This window comes from Triplophysa rosa, linkage group LG7 (assembly GCF_024868665.1).
Source record: "Triplophysa rosa linkage group LG7, Trosa_1v2, whole genome shotgun sequence".
In the NCBI taxonomy this organism is placed as follows: Eukaryota; Metazoa; Chordata; class Actinopteri; order Cypriniformes; family Nemacheilidae; genus Triplophysa; species Triplophysa rosa.
The window spans coordinates 9114633-9136177 of record NC_079896.1 but is presented as its reverse complement, the minus strand read 5'-3'; the positions used below and the strand labels follow the sequence as shown (position 1 = coordinate 9136177).

Sequence of the window (21545 nt, the reverse complement as noted above, 5' to 3'; positions counted from 1 at the left end):
CGGTGCGGCAGTAATTTAGCTCCCCTGGAAACACTTATCGGTCACTCTGCTTTAACACACTTCTAGCAGTGTTTTAACCTTATTGTGCCAAAACAATTTCACGCTACATGCTTTAAAACACTGTACATATAATATCCTCGCGTTATATCATACATAAATACAAAAATACAAATAATTAAATATTGTAATAGACCAATGTAAAGCTTTTGTTTCCCGTTTTCTATTTCAAGTGCGCACCGTTGAACAGGATTTGTTTACATGGCAGTCATGGCAATCAGACGTGATAGTGAGCAACATCACCAACAACAAAATACACACGGATCTTTCTAGATCACAACGAATGCTTTAGTTTAACAATATGCAGTTATAAATCTGTCAGCGAACCAGTCTTTTCACAATGCAGCGCTCGGAGGAAGAAAGCTTTTATATGACATGCAGGGCTGCGTATCTGTCTGTATTTAGATCCAGTTTGGTGAATGTAACTTCAAAAGACCAGCTGTGCACTGGTGAGCATAATCCAATTACATTAATACCTGCATAATGAACATTAGAACAAATACAAAAAAGATATTTCAATGCACACTGACTAGCGATCTCTTCACGTACTGAAATAGACAGTATATACTTTTTTGAATGATCATATGTCACACCAGGTTATTTTCAGTGTTCAGAATTATTGCCCATTTCTCTGCTGATTTTTTTCAGTTCTTCAGCAAGCAGGTAGAAATCCCTCTCAGAAGGCTTTAGACAAATATTGGCCCCCGGGAACCAAGAAGCTGAATTTTGATGATTTTTGTGAAATACTGAAGAAAGAAAAACCAGCAGAATCAGATGACCTTATGAGGATTTTCAAGAAATTCGATATAAACTGTGATGGATACATCTCACAAGATGAGCTCAGCAAAGTCCTTACTTCAGTAAGTGTTTACTCTGTTAAAGAGATAGTTTACCCAAAAATACAAATTCTGTCTTTATTTCAAACCTGTATTGCTTTCTTTCCCCTGAAGAACACACAGAAGATATTTTGAAGAATGTTGGTAATCGAACAACGGCGGAACCTATTAACTTGCCTTGGTTTTTTGTCCATACAATAGAAGTGAATGGGTACCGGCGTTGTTTGTTTACCAACATCATTCAAAATATATATTTTTTGTGTTCTGCGGAAGAAAGAAAGTCATACAGGTTTGGAATCACAAGAGGGTGAGTAAATAATGCCAGAATGATCATATTTGGGTGAACTATGCCTAGTAACTGCTGTCATTTTTCATGAATGAATTTGACAGACTTTCATATCATTTGAGGTATTTTATCAGTATGTTGGGAGTCGAACCCATGACCTGCACTGCCATTATTCCTTTTTTATGTTATGGTTTGGTCATTTTAGACTGGAGAAAAAATGTCACCCAAGGAAGTGGATGAAATCTTTACTTTAGCAGACGTTAACAAAGATGGAAAGTTAGACTATGCAGAGGTAAGTTCAATGCAATCAATGCACCAAAATATACCAATACACGTTTGTATTGTAAGCCAGGCTGCTGTTCAGTTCTGCAGGCTTTTTGGGTCTACAGTAGAGCAGTGTCAGACCGCAGCATTGGAGAAGATTGAGGCTGATGCCAAACTGAAGAGACAGAACTTTGGAAACCAGCCGGACAGCTCCCCACAGAGTTTAGAGTCCCAACCAGCCCCAGAGACACAGCACAGGACACAACTAGACACTACACACAAGAAAGGTATGATAGAGAGAGTTTAAATAGAGTTGGTTGATCCATACTCTAACATACCTATTGGAATCAACACCAAGATTTTAGGTTATTAATGAAAGCATTAATAAAAGAATACATTATTATTGTAAGTGTTTTAATTTTAATGTAACAGTCTCCTTTATCCATGTAAGATTTATGAAAAATGTGTATGAAAATGTATATAGAGTGAGAGATTTCTGGTTTGGTTTTGTTCTGGTCTCATCAGATCGGAAGGTCTCTTGTATGGGCAATGTTAAGTCTTAAATTTAACGTGCACACAAAAACAAACACACACAATTCTGTTTTTATTCTTCACATTGGAGGCTGTTAGATAGCAACTAATGGTTTAGCTATTGATCTCCCCCGGTATGTGATGACAAATGGACTCATTTGGATTTGTGCCATACATCATAATGTGAGCTCAATAGAGGGTTTGTGTGGGGGGCGGGTCTTTGAAAGCCTTTTGATTAAGGTAATCATAGTTGTCATTATTACGGGTAAGTACAGGTCTAGTGAAGATGCAGTACAAATTCAATGAAAGATGAACTCAACATTAAACATTGTATTACATAACTGAACTTCATCAGAGCTGTGGCCAAATGTGTAACACAAGGTTTATGATGTAAAAGAGTTTATCTTGTACAGTCCAGAATGTGATCCCATTTCTTCTCTGTCCCCCTGCTCTATGCTATCCTATAAATATGACCAAAAAACACAAAAATACTTCACTTGAAGGTGATGTACGAAGTTTCTTATCTGTTTCAGTGCCCAAAGTACTGTAGGACTCAACCAGTTGCTTTTTTGAAACCCAGTAATATTTGCATATACATTGTACAATGTACATTGTTTTCTTTATTATTGGAGTGCATTGTGATGCCACTGCTCTAATGAAAAACCTGCTTTAAGGTCAATTTTTATGGGTTTTTTGTGCCAGAAAGTCGCTCTTCTTCCAGACCATCCTCAGCTCGCAGTCGCCGGTCATCTCTTTCCACTGCCATCACTATGGGCACTGGCGGCAGCAAGTCTGGCAGACTGGCAGAGCCCAAATCTCTACAGGTACTAACAATGATGATGGGGAATGTTTAAACAGTGCCAGTTTCTTTAAGACTGTGCCCATTATATCCAATAAATGCATACCAGTGAGTGCACATACTGTTGAAAAAGTGAGTGCACATACTTAAAAAAAGTGCAATTCTGTAAATATTACAATATGTATTCGGAGAATGCATCAAGTGTGAAAAATTAATTTGAACTATACTGAAACAATATAAAATTTGACTATACATAACTTTTTAAAGCAATAAAATCATTGAGTTATTGCAAACCATTACGAATAACATATTGTAATAGAACCAATATTTTGATATAATGTGGAGTCCTTAACCAAGAGGCGTCTATTCTTGGCAATCATAGAAAGCCCCCATGTTAAAATAATGAACTATTTTATTTGATGGAACTACTATTTCCCGTTTTTTTTTACAATAATTATCAATAACCAATATGACTGTTTATTGAACATTGGAATGATTTCTCATATCACTGTTTAATAAATGTGTTGTGTCTAAGAACACTCCTTAAAAAGGGTTAGTTCACCCAAAATAAAAATTCTGTCATCATTTACTCACCCTTTTGTCATTTCACACCTGTATGACTTTCTTTCTTCCACAGAGCACAAAAGATATTTTGAAGAATGTTGTTAACCCCTTTCACTTGCATTGGTGCCCAGTGCTGTTCGGTTACCAAATTTCTTCAAAATATCGTCTTTTGTGTTCTGCGGAAGAAAGAAAGTCATAAAGGTTTGAAGTGACAAGAGGGTGAGTAAATGATTACAGATTTTTCATTTTTGGGTGAATTATCCCTTTAACGGTTGTAAAATATTTGTCACGCAATGCCTTCCATGGCGTGTAGCTTTAGGTTTAGTAAAGTAATAATACAGTGAGTCATTTATGAATAAATGTATAATCAATGTTTTTACTGTATCTAGCAAGGTCCATTCTGCCCACAATGTAAACTTTGTCCAAACTCGAGTGCTTTACGGGCAGCCATACATTTGCTTTGTTTTTGTTGTATCCAAGCCGTTTGGTAGCAAATTATCACCTGGTCGATACGAGTGGAGCTCCGCTATTGATCCCTTTCCCTTTGTTTGCACTCTTTTTGACTTTAACCTCAGCTGGTTTGCTTTACCCCAGAAAAATAATGACCAAACTCGTCAAAGCAAAAGAGAATGGAAAAAAACGACATGCTCCTGGGTGAAGAAAGTTCTATCGTCTCAGTTCCAGCTTGTTGTATTACCTGGGCCATGAGCTTGATAATTGGGTGTAGGGATTGGAAAGGGTCAGGTTGTGGGTTTTTATGGTGGCTGGCGGTATGTGCGCGGGCCTTTAAATTACAGAGGTTTCTGGGAGGTGACAGGGCAGTGTATTAGTCCAGCCGAGTGACCCATCTCCTTGGGACACTACATCAGGGCCTTTTAAAGTAGACACTTGCCTTGGGCGCTTTTCTTCATTTTGATTCGGGGTGGACAAACCACCCAAGTGTTATGATTTGATCCTTAACACGTTTCACAACCCGGCATAAATTCTAGGAGGAAATTGCTTTTGTTGAAGAAGTGTCATTTCAGGAGCATGTTTTTAGCACTCGGAAAAGAAGCATAAACCAATTCCAAACATTAAAAGGCCTCTGTGGCACCTCAGGACAAGGTTTATTTTCAAAAACTACTCTCTGTTGGGTCCGAAAAGAGGCTGTTTGACTCCGAGTTTTTGATTACTTGATGATTGAGAGTATATTTGCTGTAACATTTTAGATGGACCCAAACAACAGCAGTTAAAAGAACAAAAAGACTCGGTTTATACAAGAATTATAGGCTCCCTCAGACCTTTTTTATTTACATTGATATTGCGTTTGATATGATTTCCGTTGTTGTTTATTGAAATTTCAGCCCTGATACAATCACTATATTAATATTTTTAGACTAGATATCTTTCAATATCGAGGGTTCCACCCAGATCTTTCAGTACCTTTGTTTAAGCAAAACATTTACAATAGCGCCCCCATGTGCTTGTATGCGGTACCTTTGCTTTGCCTCAAAACACTTTTGCTGCGGTTTTTATTTATAACACAGTTGTTACTGTTTATAACGGAAATCTTTTAAATAATTTTTTTTATTTTAAAAGAGATGTACAATATCAGCAATGCCTTGTTCAATATATTTCACCAGGACTGGCATCACACTATGAAAGGCTGTTTTTATGTGGAGGAAAATGGAATGATTGTTTCCCTCCAGTATCGTTTGCATATCCCGCAGACAACCAGTGTCTACCTGACCATACAGCCTCTCAACCTCAGTCAGAATCCTGGTAAGCACCAAAGTCATATACTGTATTGTTTTTGAGTTATTTAAATGCCCAAATAAGCAGATTTGTGCTTTTCGTAACTGTATATTATTAACTGTGTATACCTCAGAAAAGCTTTCCCCGTGGATGTGTGTGGACACGGCTCTCTATGTGGTGACGGGTGACGAGACCAAAGAAGATTCAAACTTAGTTTGCTTCACTGAATTAAGAGATAAGGAGGTTAGTACGGCCATAACATTCCTTCTAATAGTAACTTCAAATGTTTCCTTCTGATAGTTACTACAGATTACAGTCCTGTAATGTCTGCTTTCATTTAAGGAATGATTAATTAATGTAAGGTCTTTCTATAAAACTTTTTAAGTTTGATTTGGGTTATTTAAGATTGTTGTTGATAAATTGCTGTCCCAATATTGTATACTTGTTCAAATACACCTTTTAATATAGTTAGCTTAATACAGATTTGGCTGTTTCTAATTATATTATAAGTGTAATAATTGAATGCCAATCCATAACAAGTTTTTGCAAAACCTGATGATTCATGCAACCCAACTATGATTCGAGAATGTTCTTTTGTACAAAATGTTCAATGTAGACTTTTAGAACCCTGCAGTGTAGCAGTATATTGTGCCTTTAGAAAGTTTACGGGGCTGACAGGGTTGTTATACACAATACTTCTGAGAAAGAGAAATTAATAGTTGTATTTCTGCAAACGTACACTATTTAATTAACATTTGTGTGCTATACAAAATCACGGCAAGAGGGTTGACAAAACAACGATTTTTAATAATACAATAAGTCAACTTATATCGAAATATATAGATACAAGACATATTTGCATTCATTCTCTGTGCTTACAAACACACATAAACACTGGGGCAGGCTGAAAAAATTATTCACATAATAAAAGTATTTATTGTTAAATTAAGATTCACATATATGTTTGAGAGAGACATGACACGTATTTTGCAGAACAGCAACATGTGTATAAAGCTTTTTTTATATATAAAAAGGGATGTTCATAAAATCCACTTAAAGGGAAACTTTACCCAAAAATGAAAATTCTGTCATCATTTGCTCACCGTTAGATTGTTCCAAACCTGTATACATTTCTTTGTTTTGCTGAACACCCAGGAAGAAATTTGGAAGAATGTCAGATCTCACCCACCATTTACTGCCATAGTAGGAAAAAGAAATACTATGGGACTCAATGGGGGGGTTAGATTTGACATCTTCCTGTGTGTTCAGCAAAACAAAGAAATACAGTTTTGGAACAATCAGAGGGTGAGTATGATGACAGAATTTTCATTTTTGGGTAAAGTTTCCCTTTAATTGTAAACGGCATAAACTTGGCTGAGATGCTAAAGTTATCTGGCAGTTGGTGTTAGCTTTAATTATTGCCTCACTGGTATTGCAATCAAATGTGAATCAAACAACAGTGAATAAGTATAATGCATGTGTTTGATGGACAGAGGTTTGTGTGGAGGGGAAAGCTCAACGCCGGCTCATACCTCCTCCTGCCGTTCACCACTGGCTGCAGACTGATGAAGAAGGCAAGGAAGACCACCACTAAAACAGTTCAGATAGTCAACCGTAACCAGTCTGGAGAACTGGAACTAACCAAAGATTTCAAGTGAGTCAGTTACAATAAATTTATAATAAAACAGTGAATCGAGGTAGAGGTTAACTTTGCTAGTCGCCGTTAAGATTATTTGATACATGGAGGTCATACCTTTTCGTTCCGCAGGGCGGCGTTGTCTGATATCTTTGATATAATAGATTTGGATGGAAATGGTCTGTTGAGTCTTGAGGAGTACAACTTCTTTGAGCAGAGGACGAGTGGAGAGAAATGCGATGAGGATGCCTGGGCTGTCTGCAAAGGTTTTTACTGTGTATTTTACAAACTGTTTACACTTTACAATTGAAAGGCTATCCATCTAGAGCACTAGTACCACCATCAAAAAATATGATTATAGCATACTTTTCGACAAATCAGATAATACATATTTTTAAGAGGAATTTCTGCTTTTAGATCCTTACTTTAACTAATACAACACTTTCCTTAAAGCCTTTATGTATAATGCATTATAAAGGGTTATTAAAGGGTATAATGCAATAGTTTTGTTCATAATGTGTGTTGTAATACATTAAATGATGTTTTAAAGAATTATAACCACATTAAAATGCAAAGTATAACAATGAATTGATGTGCTATAATGTATCAACTGTAGTTTAATTTTGTTTAATGTCCTTTATCAGACCTGTAGCATTATTTTAATATGGCAAATTACAGGATTGGTTGTCAGATCAACTTCCTTAGGTTTTGACTTTTTTATCCAGACATTATGTTTACATTAGAAAAATCACACATTAAACCCTTTCGTCTTTGTGTTGTCCTATAGAGAACTTTGACACAAAGAAAAACGAGTTGACCAGACAAGGCTTCATTGAGCTCAATCTGATGGAAGCCAATGATCGTGAGGGTGACCCCAGAGATTTATGGCTCACCCTGGAAGCCATGGGTTATAACCGCAGTTTAGAAATGGTGGAGGTACATTGTGAATATGTGAACATCTCACTGTGATGACCTTTTTTTGAAGTCAATCCAAACACGCAAAGCTCAGACCACACATCTTATTTTTTCCAATCAGGCATGTCCATTTGTTATTGAAGTCTACTGTCAGGACGTCGAAGCTACTCAACAGCCAGTTCAGTTAGATTCTGGGATTAAGATGTTAAATTCAGCTGTACAGAGGTCTATCACTTGTAAAGCAGAGGCCAAATCTCTGAAGGGTCACGAGAGCGTCTTGGTTTATACATACAAAGGAGAGAGCAGAATTTCATCAGTCATTGCCAATAAGGTATATATGTTGGTTTGTGGTTATTAGTTTGCATACATTTAGCTAATGTTTTTACATAATGTGTTTTATTATTTTCCCTTAAAACAGTTTAAGCCTACTTTCTTTGTGTTTCAGTACACTAGTCCTTAAACGCACTCAAATATATTGACTGCTCTTTCGGTCTTAAAGGGGAAAGGATGGTTAACCTTTTAACCATCCCACTTAAAAGGATGGTTAACCCAGAAAATGTTTACATCTTTCATATTCCACACCTGTATGACTTTATTTCTTCTTCAGAACATAAAAGATATTTTGAAGAACGTTGGTAACCAAACAACATTGACCCCTATTGAATTCCATAAATATTGACATTTCTCAAAATATCTTCTTTTGTGTTCCACAGAAGAAAAAGTCATATACAGATTTTGAAAGACATGAGGGATTAAATGACGAGAGAATTTTTATTTTTAGGTAAACTATACCCTTAATGTCTGTATGCCTCTCACATCTTACATAACATTCACTGAGTGTGCCACAAAAGTAACTACAACTCTATTTGTTTGGATTGCTTTATATAAAGGAACTCTGGTCATGAGTAGAATTCTAATGTTCTGTGCGACCATTACATAGATGAACTCAACTGAAAGGACACAATGTGACCAGAGGAACACAGCAATCACCAAAGTTTTAAAATGATTTCAAATGTAATTTAACTATATTAGTGTTTACTACATACTGTATATCAACAAAAGCCTCTCACACTCTATAGCCTAATGTTCATATTTCCTGGATCTGTTGTTTTAATGTGGTTTGTACACATGTCTAATTTTCTATTTGTTTCAATGTATCCATCACGCTCCACATCAACAGTCCAATCAGAAGGTGACAGTGCACATTAACAATGAACACAGCAAGAAATGTGTGAGCAGCAGGGGAATGAGTGTGTTTGCTGTGGAGGTTCCAGCTAGGACTAAAATGGTGAGACATTTACCTCCTGCTAATTCCTTATTGTGGAATGCATTTCATTCTAAATCCAACAGGAACTAATAATAAGTCTCAGAATCCGAGTCAGCGGTAAACGTATCAAAATGTCCGTTTTGCTGTCTGTTCAGGTGTGTCAGCACGTCATGGCTGTAAACAGTCAACAGGAGTGGACGTACAACTGTGTTGAGAGCATCATACCAAGTCTGTGAATCCCGCGGATGTAGGATGGTTTAAAATGGTTTTCAAATTATATGTTAAGTACTGTAAAAAGTAACATTTTGCCTGTCTATGCCTTTGGGAGACAAATGTGTTTCTATTTACATTAAATGATAATTGATTGTCAGTATATTCATAGTGTTGTGTAGCAAACATTATGTAATGTTTTAGAAATGATAAAAAACTGCCAATTATGTTTCACGTCACTTCAATTCATGTTTTTAAGAAATTGAACTATTTAAATACACAGTGTATAGCTCATGCTGGGTATGGGCCAGTGGGCATAGTCCAGTTCTGTTATTCGCCCTTGGCCTTTAACACCACATGTAGGTTTGAGATTCTATTAATAACTTTTGGTCAATTATTTTGCCCTTTGACTTTCACTACTGTAACTGTAGAACAAGACACTAAAGGTCACATGACATGTAAGGAGTATTTACACTGCACTCATTCTCTCCCTCTCCTTCACCAGCCTAAATACTGTAGGTTCACTTTTATTTGAGCTTTGTATTCAAAATGTATATGTTATAATATTGAGATATTCTTCTGAATAACCTTATATTAAAATGTGTCACCCACATCATTTTTCTACGTCTGGGACAGTAAATTGCTTAATTTGGGCTTTTAACCTATTTTTTTATGAAAACTGCAACATCAGGGTAACATGCAAACCTTGCATCATGGTAAACTTTGTTCTCATTTGAATGAAGCCTGGGTGAGACTTAATGCAATAGACAAACAGCTCTGACCAAGAGGGCCTCTAATATGTTTTTTCACTTATAATGAAAAAGGTATATCTTAATGCACTGTAAGTTGCATTAGATAAGAGCATCAGCATGGCCAATTTCGTTTTTTTCATACTACACATGTGCCACACTCATTACAGAGACTAAATGCACCATAAAATAGTCAACATGACTGTACTATATCTGAAGTATAATGAAGGTATTTGGAGGACTTTTTAAGACAAACTACACTATCACCCAAGTGCTTATCCATTTACTGACATTGTGCAGTGCTGCTGTCCCTTTAAATGTGGGCGTGTTTGAGCAGTGAAAGACCAATGTGTTAGCAGACGGGCTACGTGGTCGTGGTGAGCACACATCCAAACGGAACGGACAGAAACCCACCGCTGCTGCAGGATGGTGAAAATTACAGTAATTAAGACCAAACCGTACACCGATCAAAAGCCCGGAACCAGCGGTTTAAGAAAGAGGGTGACCGTGTTCCAGCAGAATCAACATTATGCGGAAAACTTCATCCAGAGTATTATTTCCACCGTTGACACTGCTCAGAGGCAAGAGGGCACACTGGTAGTTGGAGGTGATGGACGATTCTTCATGAAAGACGCTATTCAGTTGATCATCCAAATTGCGGCAGCTAATGGGGTTAGTTTGTTGACTGTCAAGTGTTGATGTCTACGTTAACTGCATCACGGTGAAGCGTGTTGCAAAATGACTTTGAATGGAAGGGGGTGGATCTGTATTATCATGACACATTGAGGTTTATTGCAACATAGGTCGAATTAAACTGTTGCTCTCATTTTGTTTGTAAACGTTTTAGTTTGTAGTAATGCATTGAACATGCAATTAACATGTTTTTTTTGCATACGTTTATAATAAAAAAAACAACTCGTTGATATTTCGAGCCGAGATTGTTTAGAGGCACCTTTGACATTTCACGCGCTGCCAAAAGCAAGCGCTGCTGCGTGGTGACGTCATTACGTCCCCTCTTATCAAGTTGCAGACTGATCTTTTAACATACGCTGATAGAACTTTATTGTTTTATGAAAGTGCGAGAATTGGTTTGACATTGGAGGTGTGTTAGATTTTATATAGCGTTGCGTATGACATCAAAGTACCGTGATAGCGTTTAAGAAGCATTGCTCTCGCGGTATTTTGATGTCATACGAAGGTCGCTCTGCGCAGCGAGTCAAGCGACAATTATGAGTTGGAGGCGTGCCTGTGGTCACGTTCCTCTGCACGCTTACTGCATTAGGACTATATTAGTAAACATTTTTATTCACTACAGAACTCAATGTGTGTATATTTTAATGGCATATTAAACTTTTGAACCTCTTTGAATTCATTTTAATGTTTTGTCCTATTAGTTGCAATGCATTAGTGTTGTGTAACAGTCCTTGTATGCATCATACAAGAGGACACGTCAATAGGGTTAAGGTTATGTCAACATTTAACTCAAATAGCAAATACAGAGCACTTAACTCAAATGGTTCAAAGTATGGTTTTCTGATCAAGTTCTTGCTTAAACCAGTAAATTGTGGTTTCTCTCATCTATAATCTCACAGATTGGCAGGCTGGTCATTGGTCAAAATGGAATTATGTCAACGCCTGCTGTGTCCTGTGTGATCAGTAAAATCAAAGCCATTGGGGGGATCATCCTGACAGCCAGTCACAACCCCGGTGGCCCCAATGGAGACTTTGGCATCAAGTTTAACATTTCTAGTGGAGGTAAGAGATTTATACATTGAATTATTAAAGAACATGTTTGAATGATAAAGTATTTATTTTATACTTCATTTAAAGCGATTATGTTGTTTTTCTCACTCTCTTGTAAATCGCTTGGGATAAAAGCATCTGCAACATGTAAAGTAATATTAAAGGGGTCATATGGTGCGAATCCGTGTTTTTCTGTATCTTTGGTGTGTTATAAGTTGCCCATGCATGTATTAGACACGTACAATTGCAAAAATTAAAGTGTCAGAACAAAAGATGCATTCTATCTAAAAGCGAATGCTCACCCAGACCTGCCTGAAACGCCTCGTGTAACCACACCCCCACAAATCAACGTCAGTTCGTGGTATGATTTGACTAAGACCGCTAGGGGTGTAAAGGTTCAAATTACTCACGGTTCGGTTTGTGTCACGGTTTTAGGGCCACGGTTTCGGTTCGGTTCGGTTTGTGCTATGTTCAGGGAAAAGGGACTTCTGACAAATAAAAATAAGAACAAATAATCAAGCTACAAGTAACAGCACCAATAAAACAACAGAGCAAAGCAGAAAATTAAATAAGATACTGTATATATACCTTTTAAGGTAGAAATGGATTAAAGTAATCAAATAAAACATAACATTGCATATGTACAAATTAAATAAAGATGAATCATAATTGAAGTTACAGAAGCTATTGAGTCACAAGCAGTGAGTGGTTTCCTTGACTTTTAACAGACAGCAGGAATATGCTGCTGTCGCTTTAAGAGGAATGAAACGGATCCAGTACACTGATACTGTACACATGTGTTGTTTTTCGTCCGTTCACTTAAGACATAACCTACTATGTTTGTTAAGATACTCGACAAGAGGGACATGTTGACCTACTTCATGTGTGAATCTGTCCGTTTAAGCGCTTCAAAGACAGCGAGTTTTCTTGTGCATCATCTAGCACTTAAATGTTTAAATTGGCAAGGCTTGAATGAGTGTAGTTTAAACAGCAACCTGTTCAGGTCTCACCTGCACTCGCGCGCTCACAACACCCGGGTGATGAAAGCATAAATGACTGGTCATATTACAGCATACGTCAATCCCATTGAAATTTGTCTACGTTGTTTGATGATTTTTTTGTAGGTATTAAATGTGTATCCATCGACAAACATACATTAGCTGAACTTTGTCAGTCTGTTTTACGCATTATAATTTCTAACGAACCATATTATAAATGCATCAGTGCAATGCATAATGTATGTCTCTCCCAGGTCCAGCACCAGAGGGCATCACAGACAAAATCTTTCAGATCAGCAAAAGCCTCCAGGAGTACCACATTTGCCCTGAGCTAAAAGTGGACCTCTCAACCATTGGGAAACAAACCTTTGAGGTTGACACGTTCAAGCCCTTTACCGGTATCATATGTTACTATACACAGTGATTTTTCTATGCAGTTTTTGTGTTTTTATGTTTAAAATCCTGTCTTGTGTCTTTTCACAGTTGAAATCTTGGACTCGGTGGAATCCTATGCTGAGATGCTAAGAGATATCTTTGATTTTCCTGCTCTGAAGGAGTTGCTTTCAGGGCCCAATCACATCAACGTACGACTGGACGCAATGCACGGAGGTGAGGATTTCATTCCCATGAATAAGCGTAGGCTTAAAGGAATAGTTCACCCAAAAATGTCATTATTCACTCACCTTTATGCCATTTCAGCTTCTATGTCTTGTGCTCTGTTGAACACAACTGAAGATTTTCTTTATAAATATTCATAATTTCCATAATGTCCATATATAATTCCCAGTTTGTTGATGCTCCAATGTAAACAATCTTGTGGAAATTCCAAATTGTTGAGCTGCTTTCCTGTAACTCAACTAGCAGAGCATAGGACTAGTAAAAGGAACTGTTTTTTACATCCTTTATAATGATACATGTGATTATACTTGTTGGAACTTATGTCATATCATGTTTATGAGCTGTTGTGTAAAACTAAAGACTTATTTGTTCTCTTGATTAACTAGTGGTTGGTCCATATGTAAAGAAGATTGTATGTGAAGAGCTGGGATCCCCTGCTAACTCTGCTGTCAACTGCGTCCCCTCGGAAGACTTTGGGGGCCACCATCCCGATCCCAACTTAACATATGCTGCTGACCTGGTCAACACTATGAAGGGAGGAGAATATGACTTTGGAGCAGCATTTGATGGTGATGGTGTAAGTTCTAATGATTACCTCGTAAAAAGTGTGAAAATAGCAATGCCAAGATCGTGCGTTTGTATCCTGAGAACTTGCATACAAAATGTTTGGCTTAAATGCATGGCCGTAGCCATAAATGAGGTCACAGAGGTCCGGACCTCAGTCATTTTTTCATATTAAAAAAAAAAAGTGAAGCTCTGAATGATATGCGTTACATAGTTCAGTCTATACAGTTTACAAAGTTATTTATTGTCCATGGTGTAAAAGATGGATTCATTTCAATTGATGCGTGAGGCTGGTGGTGTCATCTGATTGAAAGAGTTGTGAGTGAGTGCGTGGGTATGCAGTCTCCGCACATGGAGAACATATGGGAACATTTTCCATGCTTAAATGTACTGCTTGAATGAGCAAGATGATTGTTAAAGTATATATTTAAATATGTACATTATTGTTCAACTTCCACAACAAGTCAATTCTATCAAAAGTTTCAAACAGAAGCATCCTCATTACACAGTATCTTTTTCTTTGCTGTTCTGCTTGCAGGATCGAAACATGGTTTTGGGTAAGCACGGATTCTTTGTAAACCCATCAGACTCTGTGGCAGTCATCGGTGCCAACATTACATCCATCCCTTATTTCAAGAAGACTGGCGTAAAGGGTCTGGCCCGCAGTATGCCCACTAGTGGGGCTCTGGACAAGTAATATATACTTTGCTTTAAAGTCACTTCTAAATCATATCATATTCTGAGGTTTTCTTGTATTTTGCATTAAATAAAAGCTAAATTGATAGAGTGTTTGCATTAGCAGTGCATGGGTTGAATCCCATACACATACTGATACAGTAAAATGTACCTTGAATGCACTGTTGCTTCTTTGTATAAAAAAATATATATACATCTGCTAAAAACATAAAAAGTAATTGCCTCAAACTAATCTTAACCCACATTTCACAATCCCCTAAAAGAGCTGAAGGCCATACTGTATATGAGATCCCACACTTTACACCGATGTAGATATATTATTGATATATCAGATATATTATTTGTATTTGTACAGTGTGGCCAAAGCTTTAAAGATGCCCCTTTATGAGACACCCACAGGCTGGAAGTTCTTTGGAAACTTGATGGATGCCGGCAAGTTATCCCTCTGTGGTGAAGAAAGCTTTGGTACAGGTGAGTAGCTTTGAAGCTTCTAGTGGAATTAAAACTAAAAGAAGATTTTTAGTAGTTATTTAATTATATTTAGTAGTTATTATATTTAAGTCCTCGTGAGGTCAAAATTGAACATATTTACTTTGTTAGCGCACATTACTAGTTTTGTGATGTACAATTCATCCGATAATCCACAAAAACGTTTTTAATCAAAATCTGTAATGTACTTCCTCTCTGGAGTGACGAAGCTTCTCTGATGATGTCATTTTGATGGCTTGGACAGGACATCATTAACTCCTCCCCTCCAATAGTCAGTCTGCGAGTTCCATATCTGAATAAAACGGCTACTTCGATAACTCCCATCAATTTGCAGTGGAGAAAACAAGCCACACCCTCATTTGATTTTCATTTCACTTGGAAATGTCACAATACTGAAGTCATTTGTGACATACTGTTCACACCTTTATGCTGCAATCTGTAACTTTTGCCTTTATTTTGCCGTCTTTGTTTAAAACATTACATTTTACTTACTTACCTTTACATGGGTTTAAGTCAAATGATATCAGACTGACAAAATCATATCTGACAGCTCAACTTTTATATATAAACTTTTTGTATACAGTATATAACTTTTATAGTATTATAAACTAGAGATGCACCGATATTTTACCGATTATTGGCCAATAAAAGCTATAGTATCGGCCGATAGATTAAAAACAGCCAATGATCAGGGCCAATGTATCCTGTGAATCAAAAGAGGACAGGAAAATATAATGAATTTGGGCTCTGTGTATAGTAAAAAAGTTCGGAAACATCACCAGTTTGATGTTCAATATTAATAGTCATTATATGAATGAATAACAGGATATATTAATTTGATCTTCAGAATTAAGTTAATGCTAGTTAATATATAACCACCATAATCGGCTATCGGTATCGGTGGAGAAATTGAGTATCGCTGCATCTCGGTTATAAACACAGAGTTGCAAATCATAGTATTTTTTAAAGCATATTTTTTCACGTAGGTTCCGATCATATCCGTGAGAAAGACGGCCTTTGGGCGGTGCTCGCTTGGCTCTCAATTCTGGCCACTCGCAAACAGAGTGTGGAGGACATCATGAAAGACCATTGGCAGAAGTTTGGGAGGAACTTTTTCACAAGGTACCTGAAACGTTTCACAGGAATGTTTGGCCAAGTTAAAGGAATAGTTCACCCAAAAGATGGTCACCATCAGAGCATGTGGGCGGAGCTGAGCGGTGAGAATTTTCGCTCCCCTGCTCAGTCGCACCAGACTGCTCCGCTCCCCTGCTCAAAGTTTCACCAGACTGCTCCGCTCCCCGCTCACCTACAATTTCATCCCGCTCCACGCTCGCTCAAATTTAAAATTCCTCTGCATGCCTAACACCTGCCGTTTTCAACCGAAGCCTTACCCCTCGTTTACTCCACACGCATCTGCGGCTCTCCGCGCCGCTTCGCTAAAGATAGGCGCCTAGTCTATTTCTGACGGACGCCGCGTCCAAACCGCACAGCAAATAGCCAATATTTCCTATTTCAACCATATTCAAAATGCTCACGTTTTGCTCTGGCCTCCCCATGTTCGCGCAGCACACTGTCATGTTTCCTCATGATGTGTCTTTTTAGATTAAAATACGAATCCTTACTTGCTGAAATCGTATCACCACATTCCTGTTCATGTTCAACACCGTTATCATCTAGTTTTTTTTGACAGGAATTGTGCACCTGTATGACCTGTCGGTTTGCTTTTGGAAATATTTCACAAACTCCATCTCTCCTTCACAACGAACATTTTTTGAAGTGTAAGCTGACAGTATTGTTAATTGGTGAAGGCACAGGTGAATTCTGGGTGGATTTGTGCATGCCCTAGACTCATTGTGTGAGCGGTATCGGAGCGCTCCGGCCTTTGGATAAAAACCCACTTTCAGAAGCTCCGCTCCCCACTCACATGCTCTGGTCACCATTGACTTTCCAGAGTAGGAAGAAAAATTAAATGTCAATGGGGACCATTTTTGGGTCAACTATTGCTTTAAGCTCGGTCTACATCATTTTGTGCATAATGTTACTTAAGAAATAAAATGTTTTAGACTAAACCCTCTGTTTAAAGGAGGATTGAGGGTTGAGTTTAGTTTACGCCCTAAGAGAGGGTTTAAAGGCAAAAATGTAAAGCTTGTATTTTGGTTCAACTTTATTTTTGGTGGAAAAGGTTGCTTTCTGTAACTGGACTGCCCTCTGCTGCTTAGCCTGTGGATCAAACCTGACGATGGTCTACCATACCATAATGTAAGTGAGTTCATTCTTAATTATGTTGGTAAACTTGTTCCAAATCTCTCTTTCAGGTATGACTATGAAGAGGTGGATTCTGACGCTGCAAATAAGATGATAGAGGGATTACAGACAACTATGTTTGATAAAGGCTTTGTAGGGCAGAAGTTCTCCTCTGGGGATAAAACGTATAAAGTGGAGAAGGCTGATAACTTTGAATACACAGATCCTGTCGATGGCAGTGTCTCAAAAGGACAGGTAAGGTGCTAGAAAACTTGGAGTTGACCCCAAAAATAAAATTCTCAAGTACTTTCAAGTAATTCCAAAACCATACTGTATGACTTTCTTTTGTATGACTGTATGACAAATTTTAAAGAGTGTTCACTTTGCTTTCTGCTTTATAATAAAAGTGAATGGGGAACAGGGACCCATCAAACAAAAAAATCTAAATTGTCTTATAAATCTCCACCCTGAACATTAACAAAAGATTATTCATAACATACAAACAAACTGAATATCTGCAACTCCATTTGCCAAAAAGCATGCAATATTTGATGACATCATATTGAATTTATGGATGATCTTCATTACTGTTGTTCGAAGAATAACCTCATCATCTTTATTGTGTTTGAAACATGTCAGAATGGGATAATGGACAACAACTGTTTTAGCCTGAACATTTCAGTCTAAAACACCTTACACAATTTCATAGTATTTTTGCATACTTTCCAAAACACGGTTTTGCTCATCATGCCTGTTTCCTGTCTTCTCGATGTTCAGGGTTTGAGGATCATCTTCTCGGACGGCTCACGGATCATCTTCCGGCTCAGCGGGACAGGCAGCGCCGGGGCAACCATCAGGCTTTACATTGACAGTTATGAGAAGGACCCACAGAAAATCTATCAGGACCCACAGGTGAAACCTTTGTTGATGACAACCACACCCTTCCATTTTTTTGCCTACCACGTTACTGTCACAAGAACACTTTTTTTTTATGTTACATGAAAAAGCAGATGGAGCTGGAGCAGTAATAGTTTATGGCATGCTCAACCCAGCACATATGGTTGATGGTTCCAATTTCTCAATTCTATCTGATCATGAGCGTATCGATCTGTCTAAAAGAATCAAGCTCAGTGATGCTCAGAATTAAGCTAAGCTCACCTTTTAGTTCTAGCAAACTCTTTGATCTAAATTTAAAGCCTCAAGTTGCTGTAGAAAAAGTCACAAACAATAAAAACGACATTAGCGTCATCCGTTTCCATTTAACCCAAACCTGTATGTAACCCTATTGTATTTCTCTTTTTTGGAAACGGCATTATTAACTGAATGCCTCTCAACTGTTGTTTACAGGTCATGCTGGCTCCTCTGGTGGACATTGCCTTAAAGATTTCGCAGCTGCAGGAGAAGACTGGCCGCTCTGCTCCGACTGTGATCACATAATTACCCAAGAGCCCATATTCACCTCTTCCAGCCCAGACATACTGTATTGAGCAATGCCTTACTTTATGATTATCACCATCAACCTCGTACCCCAGTCATTACGTGTTCAATGCATCCTCTAGAAAGTATCGTTTCAAGTCTCATGTTTCATGTGTTCCACAAAGTTATGTAAAACACAGCTTATAAAAAATATAAATAGAGAGTATTAAAATCTAACTAAACAACTACAAAATTCTTTTGCTTGTTGTGATCTCTTCTTAAAGGGACAGTTCACCCCAAAATGAAAATTCTGTCATCATTTACTCAGCATCTTGTCATTTGTGTATGACTTTCTTTCTTCTGCAGAACACAAAAGAAGATATTTTGAAGAAAGTTAGGAACCGAACAACGGTGGTACCCATTTACTTGGTTTCGTGTCTGTACAATAGAAGTGAATTGGTACCGTCGCCACTGTTTGGTTACCAATATTCTTCCAAATATATTCTTTTGTGTTCATGAAGAAAGTCATACAGGTTTAAAATGACATGAGGGAGAGTAAATGATGACAGAATTTTGATTTTTGGGTGAACTATGCCTTATTTTAATTAAATCCATGATGTGTTAAGAAAAAGAATTTAAACAGTTGCATAATATCCTTTTATCAGAGTGTTTGGTGCACGATGTTGAAGACAATATTTTGAATCATTTAAAATTCTAACCTATGTTTCATATTCCTTCTGGGAAAAAGCATCATTACAACTTCTGAAATTGTTCAAACGTGTTTTACTGTTGCAGTCATAAAAACGAATATGTTTTTGTAAACCATTGCGATATAAACATTGCAATATATTGTGTAGCTTTTATGTTTAACTTGTTAACATTGGTTTACCTCAACTTTCTGTTTCAGTAAGCAAAAATATTTAAATGTGTTATTTTTGCATCACCGCTGCACTCATTGGCTGTGTTGTCATCACAAACTTCCAGCCACAGTTTATTTGCTCTAAATTTGCCCTCAGTTGAGCGACACGGAAAATCAGGTGCACGCACCTGAACAGAAATGTCTTTATTTTGCAAAACACATATCTAAAAACTAGCACTTTTTAAAACCTGCATACACACACACGTCCCTATGATCAAAACATATCCTTGGGCCGTGTCAGTAATGACCTCAACTTTAATACGACTCATTTATTAGTACCTGTCAGGACACCCATCACACACCCTCTTTTGAGTAGTTTCCTGCATGTGTTCTGGATGGATAAATGGGTGGGATAATTTCTTTAGAACAGGTTTCCACATTATAAAAGCCCCTATGTTGACATAGCAGGAGACAAAAAAAATGCCCTGCTTGGAAAGTAATGGTTTGCAGGTTGTATTTTCATTAGATGTCATTACATGAGGTAATAGCAGTACAGTGCGTATTTAGCTGTCAGGTTATTATACGCTGAAGCTTTCTTTTAATCTCGTTTTTTACCAGAAGATCTATATTTAATACAGAGATTTAAAAAGCCTTTAGAAAGCTCACCAACAGATGTGATTTTTTAACCACACGCCTTTCAATAGATTTAAAGAAAGTGGAACTTGTCTAAGTAAATTGCAACCAGCATCTACAAGTTTTCTACTGCATATATGTTCATTTATGTGAGTGTAAAAGAAAGCTAGAGTAATTTTACCTTTCTTATTATCTGTTGATTTTATCTTTAAAATATTAATTGGTATGACTTTTTAACTATATGTAAGAGACTTTGTAACTATATGTAAGGGATAGATCACCCAAAAATAAAAATTCTGTCATCATTTATTCACCCTCATGTCGTTCCAAAACTGCATATAACTCTTTCTTTTTTGGAACACAAAAGAGGATATTTTGAGAAATGTCTGCGGTTTTGTGTCCATGGACGTTTATAAGGATCAATGACATACAGGTTTGGAATGACATGAGGTTAAGTAAATGGTAAACGAATTTTCCTTTTTTGGTGAACTATCCCTTTAAACTATATTTAGCTGAGTTTAATGTGCTTCTGCTTCTTGCGACAATCCTGCATCGGTTAAATCTGGAGTAGCACATTTCTGTAGCTTGCGTTCCATCACGGGGTCAGAGAAAGCCCAAATAAACAGCCGCTCGCACTGGGAAATCTTCAGAGACAGAACCTGTTTGTTTAGCAAACACCACCCAGTTCCCATTGCAAAGTATGAAAATAAACCTAAATCAGGTTTACAGTTTATTTACTGCATGATGCGTGACCTTTCTTTATTATTTTACACTTTGTTATCCGCAGGGTGCTTTGCTTTACTATCAACTGCAAAACGCATGTTGCTTATTTTACTGAACCCAAAATACAGCTCTGTGGAATGCACTGAGATGCAACCACTGCCATTAGATCACAAGGGGTAAAATCGCTAGGATTAAACCGCAATTGTTCCCAAAGCCAAGTAAAATAAATATAATCACGCTGGTCCTGTCTTTACTTCGTTCTTTTTCCTTCTCAAACCCCATGCCATCTTTTCCAAGAACATACATGTTTAAATAACATCTGTGACACCTGATGTCTGATTCTGACTGACCACCACACTTCCATATGACCAAACATGACCTGTGTACATTTGAAAAATACATCTGTTATCAGGGCCTGCGTAAATGAGAGACCACCCAATAACTCAGTTTTAAATGGATCGCCGGGGTTTATTTTGATATAATGACGTAAAAGACGTCAATTCACAGAGCTTCATAGGAATGAGGTCATGGCAACAGCGCATCTTGAATTTCATTGAAAAATGTCACACCAGACAAACATCATCTGTTACCAGACATGAAATCACCAGCGATGCCCTTATTTGGGTGGTACAAATGCCTCATCTCTTGGAAACTTAAAAACATTTTTTTCTTTCATAAACAAGCTCAGATCCTTATTTAAACCTTTTAAAAGCC

General features: G+C 37.5%; 2 protein-coding genes across 2 annotated transcripts; both read left to right on the top strand.

Moving 5' to 3' along the window:
* The first annotated feature begins 250 nt into the window (after nucleotides 1-250).
* On the top strand, nucleotides 251-9709 carry efcab7 (EF-hand calcium binding domain 7). The gene is made up of 13 exons (XM_057338252.1): nucleotides 251-506; nucleotides 706-917; nucleotides 1385-1471; nucleotides 1544-1730; nucleotides 2677-2798; nucleotides 4960-5098; nucleotides 5205-5314; nucleotides 6565-6725; nucleotides 6840-6973; nucleotides 7495-7643; nucleotides 7744-7953; nucleotides 8803-8910; nucleotides 9045-9709. Exons 1-13 carry the CDS (start codon nucleotides 398-400, stop codon nucleotides 9123-9125), a joined length of 1809 nt encoding a protein of 602 aa, XP_057194235.1. The 5' UTR covers nucleotides 251-397; the 3' UTR covers nucleotides 9126-9709.
* Nucleotides 9710-10199: 490 nt separating this feature from the next.
* Nucleotides 10200-21044, top strand: pgm1 (phosphoglucomutase 1). The gene is made up of 11 exons (XM_057338999.1): nucleotides 10200-10520; nucleotides 11441-11603; nucleotides 12844-12987; nucleotides 13073-13198; nucleotides 13594-13784; nucleotides 14310-14464; nucleotides 14823-14938; nucleotides 15943-16078; nucleotides 17272-17455; nucleotides 17978-18112; nucleotides 18548-21044. Exons 1-11 carry the CDS (start codon nucleotides 10275-10277, stop codon nucleotides 18635-18637), a joined length of 1686 nt encoding a protein of 561 aa, XP_057194982.1. The 5' UTR covers nucleotides 10200-10274; the 3' UTR covers nucleotides 18638-21044.
* Nucleotides 21045-21545: the final 501 nt, after the last annotated feature.